General features: G+C 52.5%; 1 protein-coding gene across 1 annotated transcript in view; it reads left to right on the top strand.

Annotated features, from left to right (window-relative positions):
- Nucleotides 1–13,381, top strand: part of PKD1L1 (polycystin 1 like 1, transient receptor potential channel interacting) — a 95,798-nt gene that overhangs the window by 46,570 nt on the left and 35,847 nt on the right. The window contains exons 25-34 of the mRNA XM_087860643.1: nt 595–837; nt 2,513–2,623; nt 2,717–2,871; nt 4,029–4,129; nt 6,885–7,077; nt 7,604–7,687; nt 9,462–9,669; nt 10,698–10,804; nt 11,542–11,764; nt 13,139–13,312. Coding sequence (XP_087716769.1) covers nt 595–837; nt 2,513–2,623; nt 2,717–2,871; nt 4,029–4,129; nt 6,885–7,077; nt 7,604–7,687; nt 9,462–9,669; nt 10,698–10,804; nt 11,542–11,764; nt 13,139–13,312 — 1,599 coding nt within the window. The remainder of the gene's footprint in view (nt 1–594; nt 838–2,512; nt 2,624–2,716; nt 2,872–4,028; nt 4,130–6,884; nt 7,078–7,603; nt 7,688–9,461; nt 9,670–10,697; nt 10,805–11,541; nt 11,765–13,138; nt 13,313–13,381) is intronic.

Raw genomic sequence — 13,381 nt, 5'->3', positions numbered from 1 at the left:
AACTATGGGAAATTGGGATTTACTGGTTTTTTTCTCCGTAAGAAATGGCCAAAGCTTTTAAGAAGCAGTAAGTTAATAGACAGGTTCTGTCTCTCCTCTCCTACCCATCTGTCCTCCCTCCTGCCCAGACCTACTGGTTTACCTTACATTTGGGAAGTCAGAAAATAAACAAACGCTCCATCTGCATCTCGTAATAGCAACCAGGATTAACAACTATGCATTAAGCTGCTGCACGCCGAACGCCTCTCCTCACTGAGCCCTGCAGTGCGGTGCTGAGGTCCACTGCCAAGTGCACGGGGTGTTCAGGCTCCTGGATGGGCTAAGAAGCCACAAGACGCAGAATAGAAGTATCACACTTGTTGCAAGATAAATGAAATCTCAGGAAGATGTGTCAAAACCAAAGAAAACAGTTTGTGTTTTATTGTTATTGGGCATTTATATCTTTATATCAAAATGTTTGCTGGGGCCCATGAATCCCAACCATGCTGAGAGGGGCCGTCTTTCCCACTGTTTGCTGCCTTGCCTCTGGTTCCGGATCCCGGATAACTTGCTCATTTGCACTGCAAACGTTTGACTGTCTGGGCTCCGTTTCAGGATGGCCTCTATGCAAACGAGGAGAATCAGCTCCACGTCAGCGCTGGGCACATGGAGTTCCACGTGCTTCTTCATCGTGACCTGCAGAGCTGCGTGCAGAGCCTGGGCTCCGTCCAGGTGCATTTACCTGCAGACCTGGCTGCACGGGGTCCTGCAGGGGCGGAAATGCAGAGCCCGTGCTACATTAGCCAGCTCGTGCTCTTCAAGAAGAACCCGTATCCAGGGGGCCGAGCTCCTGGTCAGGTACAATACAGCAAGTGACCAGTCCCTTCCAATGACCAGCCCCAACGTGCAGTGGTGATGCTTTGATGACAAAGAAGGGACCAGGGTGGTGGGAACGCCTGGGGGCTCCGTCAGTTGAGCATCTGCCTTCAGCTTGGGTCATGACCCCGGGGTCCTGGGATCGAGCCCCACATCAGGCTCCCTGCTCAGTGGGGAGTCAGCTTCTCCCTCTCCGTCTGCCTCTCCCCCTGCTTGTGCTCTCCCTCTCTCTTTCTCTCTGTCAAGTAAATAAATAAAATCTTAAAGATTTTATCTGAAGGACCCCAGGAATGACAGGGAGCTGGGGGGACAGAGCCTGGCATTTTCTGTGTGTTCCACACCCCCCAGCCTGGATCAAGTACCTGACAAGGTCTGATGAGTGAATGCACCAATTAATGGTGGATAGCTTCTCTGGGTGACAGACACTCATCTTAGAAAACATTGGTCTTTTATTATTTTTCTAGGAAAATAGACGCAGTTAACCAGCCTATGAAAATCATTCAGACTAACGAGCAGTCAGGAAATAGAAATGCAAGTGATTTTTTAGTGCTCAGCCGTGCAACTCTTTAAAGAGACTTACGCTCTGTGGAGATGCAGCGAGCAGGCATCTGAGGCGTGTGCTCCCCGCGCAGTGCTCACGAGATGCTTCAGACACCAGACCTGCTGCTGCACTTGCAGGAATCCACAGAGGAGATGAGAAAAGAGTTATTCAAAGCAAGACGTGTAGCTTTCTTTATTCAGAACAACATGATTCATGATAACCCAAATAGAGTCGCACTTGAACATTCAACAGGGGCACAGCTCACTGGTGACTTAAATGAATTATAATAATCAATTAAATGATGTCAGCCAGGGAATTTTAGTGACTTTGGGAGCTTTTATGCAAACAGTGAAGCACGTGCCTTGTGTGCCGCCTACGTAACCAGAGACAGTTTCAGGCGTGGCTCCGCAGATGGGTTGTCTGAGCAGATGTGTTCTATACCCCTTTCTGTCCCTTCCTGGTTGGCTACGATCTGCGATCTGCTGCTCTTTCTTTCTCTATGAGCTTTCCAAGTAAACAGCAGAACCACTGGGGCACCTGGGTGGCTCAGTTTCTTAAGTATCTGACTCCTGATTTTGGCTCAGGTCATGATCTCAGGGTTACGAGATCGAGTCCTGCATCGGGCTCCACACTCAGTGGAAGTCTGCTTGGGATTCTCTCTCGCCTTCTGCCTCTCCCCCAATTAAAAAACAAAAACAGGGGCGCCTGGGTGGCACAGCGGTTAAGCGTCTGCCTTCAGCTCAGGGCGTGATCCCACCGTTCTGGGATCGAGTCCCACATCAGGCTCCTCCGTTATGAGCCTGCTTCTTCCTCTCCCACTCCCCCTGCTTGTGTTCCCTCTCTCGCTGGCTGTCTCTATCTCTGTCAAATAAATAAATAAAATCTTAAAAAAAACAAAAACAAAAACAAAACCAAAAACTGCTTTAGAGACTAAAAATTATCTAGGAGTGAGAGTTATCATCCAAGTGGTGCACGGTGTTCCCCAGTCCTGCCAGTCTAACCAGTTAAAGGAGCCGTGTTTTTCCACACTGCCCCCTACCCTCAGGTGCCCAGCATGACTCATAGGAGGGGCGTCGCTGCTGGCCCCCCTGCTCCTAGGCGCTCTTGTCTCCGCAGATCGGCCAGGTGGTCGCCCCGTCCCTGTTCACCTGCTCTAGCAGGAGACCCATCAGCAGGTGGCAGCTGAGGGAGCCCGTGACTGTGGAGTTCGGGGAGGATGACGGCCTGGTGAGAGGTCTTTCCAAGCCGCCTTGCGTTCATGCAGCCCGCGCCAGCCAGCTTTTCCTGCCTTTGCTGACCTTGCTTTCCATTTGGGGACAGGATAACATAGATAAGACGACGTTTGTGCTGCTGCGGGATAGAGTGAACGTTCATCAGTTCTTCGGGCATTCTGCAAACTCCCAGGAATCTCTGCACATAAGGATAGAATTTTCTAGGCCCGTTTCAAGAGCTTTCCCGGTCATGGTGCTGGTAAGGTGTGTTGTGGGGGGACCGCCACCATCAGAGCCAGACAGCAGCAAGGGGGTCTCATGCAAACCGGGGAATGAAATTCACTTTCCACGCAGTCCTGAGGCTCGTGGTCTAACGAAATAATGGGACATAGTTATCTGCTTGGGGAGTAAGCTTCCTGCTTTGTTTCCCTGAGATTGGATTCCTGCCCATGAAGCTTGTTAGAATAAGAAACACCTGAGTGTCGGTGATAACACAGGTGGCCTCATTCGGAATCCACTGCTCTCTCCCAGTGTAGACCTGGGTCACAATTCTATTTTTATTTATTTTTTTTAAAGAAAAAAATGTGTTCAGACTGATGTGTCAGAGGAGACTCGATAAATGAACCGTCTTTCCAGTGATGTTGAGTTTGTGACGCTTGGGTAGGGCCATTTCACGAACAAATCACAAGGGAGCACTAAATAAATGACCACTTGGGAAGGTTTCTTGGAATCCTGCCTTGACCGTGCAGCGGGAGCCGCTGGCTCGGAGAGTTCGTGATCTCTCTGGATGGGCCTGGGTTCTGTAGGAGCCTCTTTCCTCGCTTCCGGCCGGGCCCTCAGGCCATCTAACAGTGCTTCCCTCTGTCCCACCGCCCTGCTCGGGTGGGCCCCTCAGCCAGGTGGCCTTCTGCAGGGAAGATGTCTATACCGCCTGCCCTGTGGGCTCGCTGTGTATCGTTGGCTCCACCCTCCTCCTGCCACAGGAGCCGAAACATTACCTGGAGCAAATCTCTTTTCTCCCTTTGGATTTTCCCTTAATCTCTTAAGTCACACAGGGAAAAGGTCAGTTGGTTCCCACCAGGGTCTCAGTGACTACACTGGGCTCACTGTCCCCCATCCGCCCGTTCTGGCTGCTCGCAGGTACGGTGAGTAGTAACGAGGACCAGCAAGTGCATCTGCCCCCAGGCCTGCCTTCCCGAGCGCAGAGCGGCGCTGCTATTCCCACAGGCTGCGCCAGTGACCGTTCGCGTTTCGTACTGAGCAAGGAGAGACAGTGTCGCGTGGCTCTTCTTGAAAACCCCTTGGTGCCAGTCTGTGTCCTTGTCGCCAAAAAGATGTTTGCTCAAAATCCTGTGACTAAGGTCTTTGGGAGGAAAAAGCAAAACAGAACTAGATACTGTTGCCTTGTTTTTCCACACTAGGTTCTCTGAGAAACCTACCCCTTCTGATTTTCTCGTGAGAAAGGTCTACGTCTGGGGTGAGCAGACGGTGCACGTGTACGTACCTGCTGGTCCTCTGAGAGGTCAGTGGACATGGTCCCATCATGTTTATTTTCATTTAAAGATTTTATTTCTTTATTTGAGAGAGAGAGAGTTTGAGCAGGGAGGGGCAGAGGGAGAGGGAGAGGGAGAAAGACTCTAGAGCAGACGCTGCAGCGAGCACGGAGCCCAATGCGGGGCTCGATCCCACGGCCTGAGCCGATCACGACCCGAGCTGAAACCAAGAGTCGGACGCTTAACTGACTGTACCACCCAGGTGCCCCTGGTCCCATAATTTGTAGTTGTTCATGCGATGACAACAGCTGTTAGAGGGTGTGCATGGATAGCGGTGTCTTTCTCTACTCATGGTGGAGACCGGAAGCCGCGTCAGAGCAGGTGGCCCATCTCGGCACCGCTTCAACACTCCATTTTGGCCAATTTGGTGGACCTTCCCTAACCCCCGAGATCTCTCTGCTGCTGCTTCTCCAGCACCTGTGTTTGCCTCCTCCACTTGCCACTCTGCTGCCCGGCACTGGGGGCTGTGACTCGAAGGCCTCCCTGCAGCCCCCGGACCCCTCCTTGCCCTCACCGGGTCTCTGTTCTCCCCTGAAGGCAAGAAACAGGTAGCGTGCTTCAGGGGGTCCACACGGCATAAACATGCAGGTCCAGCGGATTCTGCAGGCTGTGGTCCTTGACGGGATTGGCTTCTGGCTGATGCACCTGTCTCCTGTTTCCACATTTTTGTGGGACGTGACTCTTGTCCTCTGAGAGCCAGTCACTCTGAGAACTTCATTTCTTTTCAAAATGGACAAATCTGTTATCAAATTCAGATTCTCACTGGCAATTTATTTTTTAAAATATTTTATTTATTTATTAGAGAGAGAGAGTGTGTGCACATGAGAGAGAGAGAGAGAGCATGAGCCGGGTAGAGGCAGAGGGAGAGAGAATCTTCAAGCCGAGTTCCCACTGATTGAGGAGCCCGACGCGGGGCTTGATCCCAGGACCCCGGGATCATGACCTGAGCTGAAGACAGACACTTAACAACCCCTTTCTTTTTGTGAGGTTTTACTTTACTTTCTTAGAATACATTGTCCTAATAGTCACATGGTCAAAAATTACTTGAATTAGTTCTTTCTGGTGTGGACTTCTGTTGTCAGTTTTATAGACAGCTGGGTTTATTGTTTTTTTCTAAATATATTTAACCCAAAGGGTTACTGTTCTCCATTTGCTTTTTCTGTTTGTTTGTTTTTAAGATTTTTTTATTTTTAAGTAATCTCTACCCCCAACTTGGGGCTTGAACTCACAACCCCGAGATCCAGAGTCATGTGCCCTACTGACAGGGGTAGCCAGGTGCCCCTCATCTCCATTTGTTTTTATCTGATTTTTTAAAAAATATGTGAGACATTTCTATTGCTCAAATGTCTAAGCCTTATTAAAAATGTAGATACTCAGGGGCTCAGAAAGTTTCTAAATGGGGTATTCCAGGGTTAAAGAGTAAACATGTGTGCAATTCCTGTAAATATTGCCAAATTCCATGCCCCCCAACTAGGAGCACAGGGTTTGTTACCCCACAGCTTTGCCAACACACTATGTTTTCAAGATTTTGAATTTTGCCAGATGGATATTTGAGAAATGGTAGTTTTAAAATGCAATATATGTTGTAATTTGAGCATTTTTTCATGCATTTAAAGGCCATTACCTACATTTTTTGTGAACTATTCATATACACCCATTTCTCTTGAGTTTATTTTTTCTTGACGCCTCGAGTTTCCAACTTTGTTTTTATTAGGTTGTTTTGCTTTGTGAAAGCTTTTTTAAAAAAATAATATTTATCAACTTTCTAAAAATTACTCTTGGATTGTGAGTCCTTGTTAGAAATTCATTCTTCATACCCAGGTTATGAGAGAAAGTCATTCACATTATGTTTTCTGTTTGTGTCTGCACAGCTCTGTGTGTTTACATTTAGAACTCTGATTGGTGCTTATTACTGTAGGTGGCATGAGATACAGATTGGATTTCTTATTTTTACAAGTGGTCAGTAGCTAGTTGTCCCAACATGGTTTATTAAGAAGTCTCGGGGGCAAGGTGCACCTGGGTGGCTCAGTCGGTTGAGTGTCCAAGTCCCGGTTTCAGCTCAGGTCATAATCTCAGGGTCATGGGATCGAGGCCTGCATCGGGCCCCACACTCAGCATGGAGTCTGCTGGAGATTCTCTCTCTACCTCTGCCCCCTCCCACTCTCTCTCAAAGAAATGAATCTTAAAAAAAAATAAATCTTAAAAAAAAGTCTAAGGGACAAATTATTAAATAAATAGAATCTTAAAAATGTTTACTTCTAAACATAAAATTTACCCACAAGTGATGGGCTAAAAACACACAGTCACTGCATTGTCTTTATGGGGACCAGTGCAGACCCAGGACTGGCAGCTGGCCGACGGGGCCAAGGAGAAGCAGGAAGGGGTTGAGGGGAGCCGGGGAAGCTGCCTTCCGAGTCTCGTGTCTCCTGGGCAGGGGGTGGCCCATTCAGGGTGTCCAGAGGGACCTGGAACGTAGGCAAACATATCCAACACTCTGCCAGCCCCCATGAAAATCGGCAGCAGGGAGCCTGCCTGGACCCATCTGCCTCGCAGTTTACATGCCGTGGGAGAGGAAGCACCAGACGGCCTCTCCCCGGCCCCGCCAACCTCTCCCCTGTACTGCCAGCCCTGCCCCCTGCCCCACTGCCCGCTGCTCCGGCCGCCGTGGGAATGCATTATGCCTTTCTGCAAACTTCAGGTTGTGTATTTTTTTTCTCTTTTTAGACACCAACTTGGGATATTTATCCTTACTAGACGCTGACTATGACAGAAGCCCTCCGAGCAAGTATTCCACGCAGGCAGTGAACTACACGGTGCGTTTCCAGGGGGTCCAGTGCCTCTTCTGGGAAGCGAGCGGGTGGAGCTCTGCGAGCTCCTCGCCACAGCCAGGAGCGTCTCCAGAGAAAGTGACCTGCAGGTACAGACGTGCTGTTGAGGACAAACGCGGGACTTTGAGAGGCTGACTGCATTTTCTCCTGCGTGGGGCCTGTGCCTGAGCCTCCCTGGCCCTGGGTCCCTGTGAAAACGACAACAGTACCTGGTTCGTGCGCCCCTCCCCCTCTGCAGGCCCAGCTCGTTCTGGGCTGCAGCCTCTAGGAGAGCAGGGTCTGGCTTCTCAGGGCCCTTGTGCCCCAGCCCCCTCCACCCAGGTGGCAGCGGTAGTAGGTGTCCCCCTGACGTCTGTTGAAACAGGCTGCTGGGTGGACGGTGGTGCCCCGTGTCTGGCTGGTGGCTGCATGGCCGCCCACAGTGGGGCTGGGCTGACACCTGCCGGCCTCTGGGCTGAGCTGGACCGCACACGGTGTGCCCACTGAGGCGTCTGCCTGCGGTTATAACTACTGGAACTTGTCACCCTTTCTGCCCTTCCTTTAACCCGCGTACGTGACACTGTAGACGACGCTCTCTGCCCACGTCTGGCGTCCTAACCTGCGTCTCCCTCCTAGCTACGACCACTTCGCACCGGTCTCTGTCGCGAGAAGAAACCTGAACGCCAGCGTTTCAGTGAGTGACGTTTCCCAGTGGCAGAGGTGAGTTCCGTTTCTAGATCACAGTAAGATTTTACTAGCGCTGCTGCCCACACGTCATCCCGCAGGTGCCCGAAACCCATGTCGCCTGGTACCGTGTGCATCCTGGAGTAACCACTCTAGTAGGTAGTCATCTGTGAGGATCACATGGTCCTTCCTTGCGTGCACGTACATCCACAGACAGGGGGCGCAAAAACACGAGAAAGTCAACATGCTTTCTGTCAAGCGCAGCTTCCGCGCACCATGGAGCTGGTCAGTTGGCACTCACTGGGTCATTCTCGTCAGGGAGGACACGGTGCTTTGCCCTTCCTGGTTTATGCATATTCATAGCTGCTTCTTTCTGTTCAAAAGTGTCCCATTTTATCTTCTTCTTCTTTTTAAAGTTTATTTATTTATTGAAGTCATCGCTATACCCGACATGGGGCTCGAACTCACGACCCCAAGATCAAGAGTCACACGCTCTTCCAACTAGCCAGCCAGGCGCCCCAGAAGTGTCCCATTTTAGGTAATAGATTTCAACTCAAGCTTATTTCTGTGGCCATTGTTTTACACAGAACAGGCGTATTTGGATTCTGAACGGTGGGTGAGTAGAGGGTAAGCTTGTGTGGGCAGGAGCCCTTTGCCCAGTCACCCACATGGAGTACTGACCGGGCTTGGCCCACAGCAGGCACTGAGTGGGTATTTGCTGAATGAGTATCAGTGGCAGAGTCGGCATTTCCCGGTGAGCGTTGGGTCTCCCTTATGTTGATGTAATGGGGAGCCCTATAGCACCTTATTATTTAATCAATCATCAAAGACTTGACGGCTTTGTAGACCAGTAAGTGGATTACTGACACCATAGGTGCTGGGGACAGTGAGGTCACCAGGAGTGTAGTGAGTGGGACTCAGGACAGCTGTTCAACTGTGGTTTCAGATATGACCTGGGCGGGGGGAGGCAAGCCATCAGGAGAGGGACAGCCCTCGGGGACGCCCAGGTAAAAGGCAACACCTCAAGTCGGGTGGGGGCAGGTGCGCTCTGGAAGGACAGCATCCCTGTGAAGCACCTGTCTGCCCTTTGAAACCCCATCAGAATCCCGTAAGACTCCAGGCTAGGGTCCTGGCACAAGTGACTCAAAGTGGACCCCACTCTGTGGGTCTGGAAGGTTCAGTGACCCCCCGCCCCCAGCGGGGTGCCTGGGAGTAGGAGGCGAGGGCCAGGTGTGGTGAGGAGCAGGCAGCCCGACCACTCAGGGCGGGAGGGATGGGGCATGTAGGCAGGGTCTGCCAGGAGGGAGGGAGCATCCATTACACCCACATGTAGAAGCACTTTACAGACATCGTACTCCTGAGTCTTCATGTGAGCAGCAAGATTGGTGTTCTTATCATGCTTCATCAAGAAAGCTCCTCAGAGAGGCCGTGAGTGGCTGCCCCACACGGTCTTCAGATGTGGAAGCTGGTCTGTCACCAGTCGTCTCTGACTGAGTCCCTGCTCCTGAGTCAGCCTCCAGTGGCTCCTCCCCTGAGGGGCTCAGACCCGTCCTAACACGGGGCCGGCAGAGGCCATGCCATTCCCTCTGCTCTTCCCTTCTTGACCTCCTTCCCCAGTAAGAATCTACTTTCTCCTTCCAGTTACAAGACAGACAAGCACTTACAAACATATCAGTGAAGACCAGCAGGGGCCTCTGTGTGCGTGTGCGTGAGTGTGTGAGCATGAGCCAGCGTGGGGGGGAGTTGGTTAGTCTTTACCTGAATGTTGATTTTTGTAATTTACTATTTATTCCTCTTCTTTTGTTTACAGACACCCAGAGAACCTGCTTCCCAGTGTTTTGATTGTCATTTTTATGATTCTTTACGCACTTCTGGTTACTAAAAGCAGACGTGTAGATCGTCATGAGAAGAAGAAAGCTGGCTACATTTTTCTGCAAGAAGATGCCCCCCCCGGCCACCAGCTGTACGCGGTTGTCGTGGACACAGGCTTCCGGTCTCCTGCCCACTGTAGTGCCAAGGTAAGCAGGTCACCCCGGGACTTGCGCTCCCTGCTGTGCAAGGGTGTGGATGGTGTGAGCGACGGCCCCAGACATGCCCCACGTGGAGACTGGCCTTTCCAGCTGCCCCATCTTCCTCCATCAAGAGTGAGGGGCTCCTCTGCCACCGTCATGTTCTCCCTCGTGCACGCCTGCGCGAGCCTTCACCACCCTCAGGGCCGCCCCCTCAAACCCTTGTCCCTCTCCACCTTGTCCGTGGAGAACAGCCCGCATGTCCAGCCCTGTGTAAGGCAGAAGGACCGACGGATGCGTGGGGCAGACCCAGGGCTGTAGCCTGAGCTGGGCGTCATGGGGAAGGCCCCATGGGAGGGGCAGGGGCGATTCCACAAGATATTTGGGAACCATGGCTTTTCCTGTGGAAAAAAGCTCTATTAAACCTCTACTTCACATTACACCCCAAACCAGCTGCACAAGACCAGAGACTTACAGATTAAAACAAAATTTAGAAACTTATCAAAGAAAATATGTGCTTTGTGTTGGAGAAGGGTTTTTAAAACTGGAAATAAATAAGGAACTTTTTAAAATGAAAGATTGATCATGTGTTTCTGGGCCACAGGAGCTGCCCCAGTGGGAGGATGAGCCCCATGCGGCTGGGAATGTGTGTCTGCAGGGCTCCTCGTCCACCCCAGTCATGGTCACAGCCCCCTGGATGGCCCTCAGGCCTCCCTCGTTCCACGCCCACTGCCTGTCTTCTCCCTCCCAAGACAAACACATACCCTAGTGAATCCTAGCTGCTGTCTGGCTTTTCTAGATCAAATATGTAGAAATCCGGCCAACCCAGCGGGACAGGCACTCCTTCCCAGATCTCTCTGGGGCAAGTGTGGGAGGGGCCATCCAGGGACAGGGTGGGAGTGTCCCCTTGGTCCCTCGGGGCCCGAAGGTTCTGGGAAGACAGGGGCTGGGAGAAGGTACAAGGACGCCCCTTTCTGACACAACGTAGTGTCCTGTGTCCAGGATCTCAAACCCCAACCTTATGTCTTTGTTTTGAGGTTTACATCGTTCTATGTGGTGAGAATGGATTTTCAGAACCCAGAGAACTCTACTGTCCAGAGAGGCCCCTGTTTGAAAGGAATTCCAGACACACTTTTGTCCTGAGGTGAGCGAGGCCTGTCAGAACGGTGTGGCCCTATCACGAGCCCAAGGGAGCTAAATGCACGTCACTGTCCAGTAAGGAGTGCCGCTGTGCACACGGACGGTTTTATAAAGTCGTTCACGGTGCCGTTTGACGTAGATTCGTGTGGGAGGGAACGAGGAGAGCTGTTGGTTTACACGCTGCTGACGTTCAGACGCCCAGCCTCTTCCATGGCACGGATCCTGCTCAGCTGATTCAGGTCATGCTAAATCGGGAAGAGCAAGGACCCGTGGCCGTGCGAAGACCACGCGGTTGGATGGGGAGGGGTCATTTATCGGGAGTCCAAGCACCTGCTGTTTTCAGAAAATGTGGAGAAACTGCACTAAATGCTTTTTCTCCTGGAGAACATCGTGTCTGGTCTGTACTGGTTTGGGTCCCATCTTCACTAAGAAGAGGTGAGCTCCAGGCTCGTCCACACTGGACACAGATGCATGACGGAGCTGGAGTGGACGGGGTTCCGGGGAGCCAGCAGGCGTGCGGGAGCTGTGTGCGGGGTCTCTGCCCAGCACGGCCAGGGGCCTGCGGGGGCTCCCTGTCCACATCTCATGCTCCAGAGAGGCTCCATAGGTCACTCTGAGTAGCACGCATGTGTTGACACATCCAAGGTGTCCCCGAGGGTGAGAATCGGGGCTGGGGCTGCCCTGTGGGACCCCCCACCGCCCAGACCCTAGCTTGACCACTGCTGCTGTGTGTGTCCTCAGCGCCCCTGCTCTGCTGGGCCAGCTCCGGAGGATCCGCCTCTGGCACGACAGCCGTGGGCCCTCCCCAGCCTGGTACGTGAGCCACGTCGTGGTGGGAGAGCTGGCCCCCCGGCACGGGCGCAGCTGGCTCTTCCCCGCCGAGTGCTGGCTGGCGGCGAGCCGGCGGGACGGCCGCGTGGAGCGGGAACTGGGCTGCCTGCGCGGGGGTCTCGGCTTCTGGAAGGTAGGTGACCAGCCGGCCGGCCGGGTGCAGCCCCAGTTCTGCTTCTCCCTGCAGCCATTTCTCTAACCTGCACTAAAGTTAACGTCAAGCTGGCTGTGCCTTACGTGATGCCTGGAGCGAGCCTGTGTGTGCCCTGTGTATCCTGAGCCCCAAGATGACCAGTCAACAGTACAGGCATGACCCCGGGGCAGAACAGCAAGTGATCAAAAAGACAAAATCACCTAAAATTTCACAAACCACCTATGAAATAGCTCTCTGTGCATCCCGACCTCTCCCCATGTGGGAGTGTGTTTTGTTCACTTGTGATGACACTTAGCATTTTATACTTTCTAATGTATTATCTTCATGAATTTTCTCTAAAGTCGTCACTGAGGGGCCGCGTCTGCCTGCAGACGTTGCGATTTTCTTTCATTGTAGGGACACTTTGATGGGGGGCTCTGTGTTTCTGGTGACCAGTTTTGGAGGCTGGTCTCAGACGGTCAGAGGCCAGTGAGAGCTGGCGTCCTCCCACGTCACCAGATCCTCCTTTCCAGCGTGTCCCTGTCGCCACCTGTCATGGGCGAGAGGGCCAGGCCCACCACGTGGGTGCTGCCGATCTAGTAAGAACACATGATCACAGCGCACTGGCAGTATGGAAATTCTCCAGCTCCCCCCAGCGGAATGCCTGGCTCAACCGGCACTTTCCCTTGGACAATTATTTGTACGTAAATATAACTAACAAAACGTAGTCACGTTGTTTATTCTCCAGCTGTTTTGTTTGAGAACTTGTGGGGAGACATCTGTACGTCTTAGTCATAAGACCAGCCGTGGCTGTGGCCTGGTGGTCAGTCCATTGATAGGAAGATATATTCTCATCTCCTTAAACCTGTTTGCCCTGGATTTGCTTCTGTGTTCTGCTGCTCATCACCGTTTTTCTAAAATAGCCTTGAGCACCAAGCGTTACTCCAGTTGAACTGAGCCTTTTGAACCCAGAGTGATTCTGTAGGTGACGTGCCACACGCCCGTGGCCGACACCACAGGGTTACTGAGGACACCCTGGTGGCCGGCCATGCTCCCGGCCCACAGTGTGCTCAAGCCCAGTGAAAATTACCTGTGTTGCAGGAAAAGTGCTGGGAACAGGGAGGGCTTGTAGACAGAGGCTCCAGGAAAAGGGTGTGAAGACACTCGGGGGTGAGACAGGAGAGGCGGAGGGACAGCTTGTCCCAGAGCTGCAGATGCCCCAGCGCAGGTCCAAGGTGCTGAGTGCATGGTGGGCGAGGGTCTGCGGGGTCCAGGGTCCAGCTGACGAGCTAGTGGCATCACCCAGAGAATCACCGCTTGCCCACCGGGAGTTCTCACCGTTGGTACCAGCGTCTCTCTTCTGGTCTGTTTCAGCTCTTGTATTCAAAGTTCACAGAGTATCTGGAGGATTTCCACATCTGGACGTCCGTGTATAGCCAGCCCTCCCCCAGCGGCTTCCCACACACCGCGCGCCTCACTGTTGCCTTCGCCTTGCTGTGCACGTACGCGTGTCTCGCTGCCCTGCTCACAGCTGCAGGAGAGGAGCAGGTGGGAGGCACTGCATTCTCCTGGAAGTGGCTTCCGAGTCCCAGACCTGCCATGTGACACCTTCTCAGC

This window comes from Ursus americanus, chromosome 3 (genome assembly GCF_024610735.1).
Source record: "Ursus americanus isolate L20-20 chromosome 3, mUrsAme1.1.p, whole genome shotgun sequence".
NCBI classification, from domain to species: domain Eukaryota; kingdom Metazoa; phylum Chordata; class Mammalia; order Carnivora; family Ursidae; genus Ursus; species Ursus americanus.
Note: the sequence above shows the minus strand (reverse complement) of the source record. Positions and strands in the feature narration are given on the sequence as shown.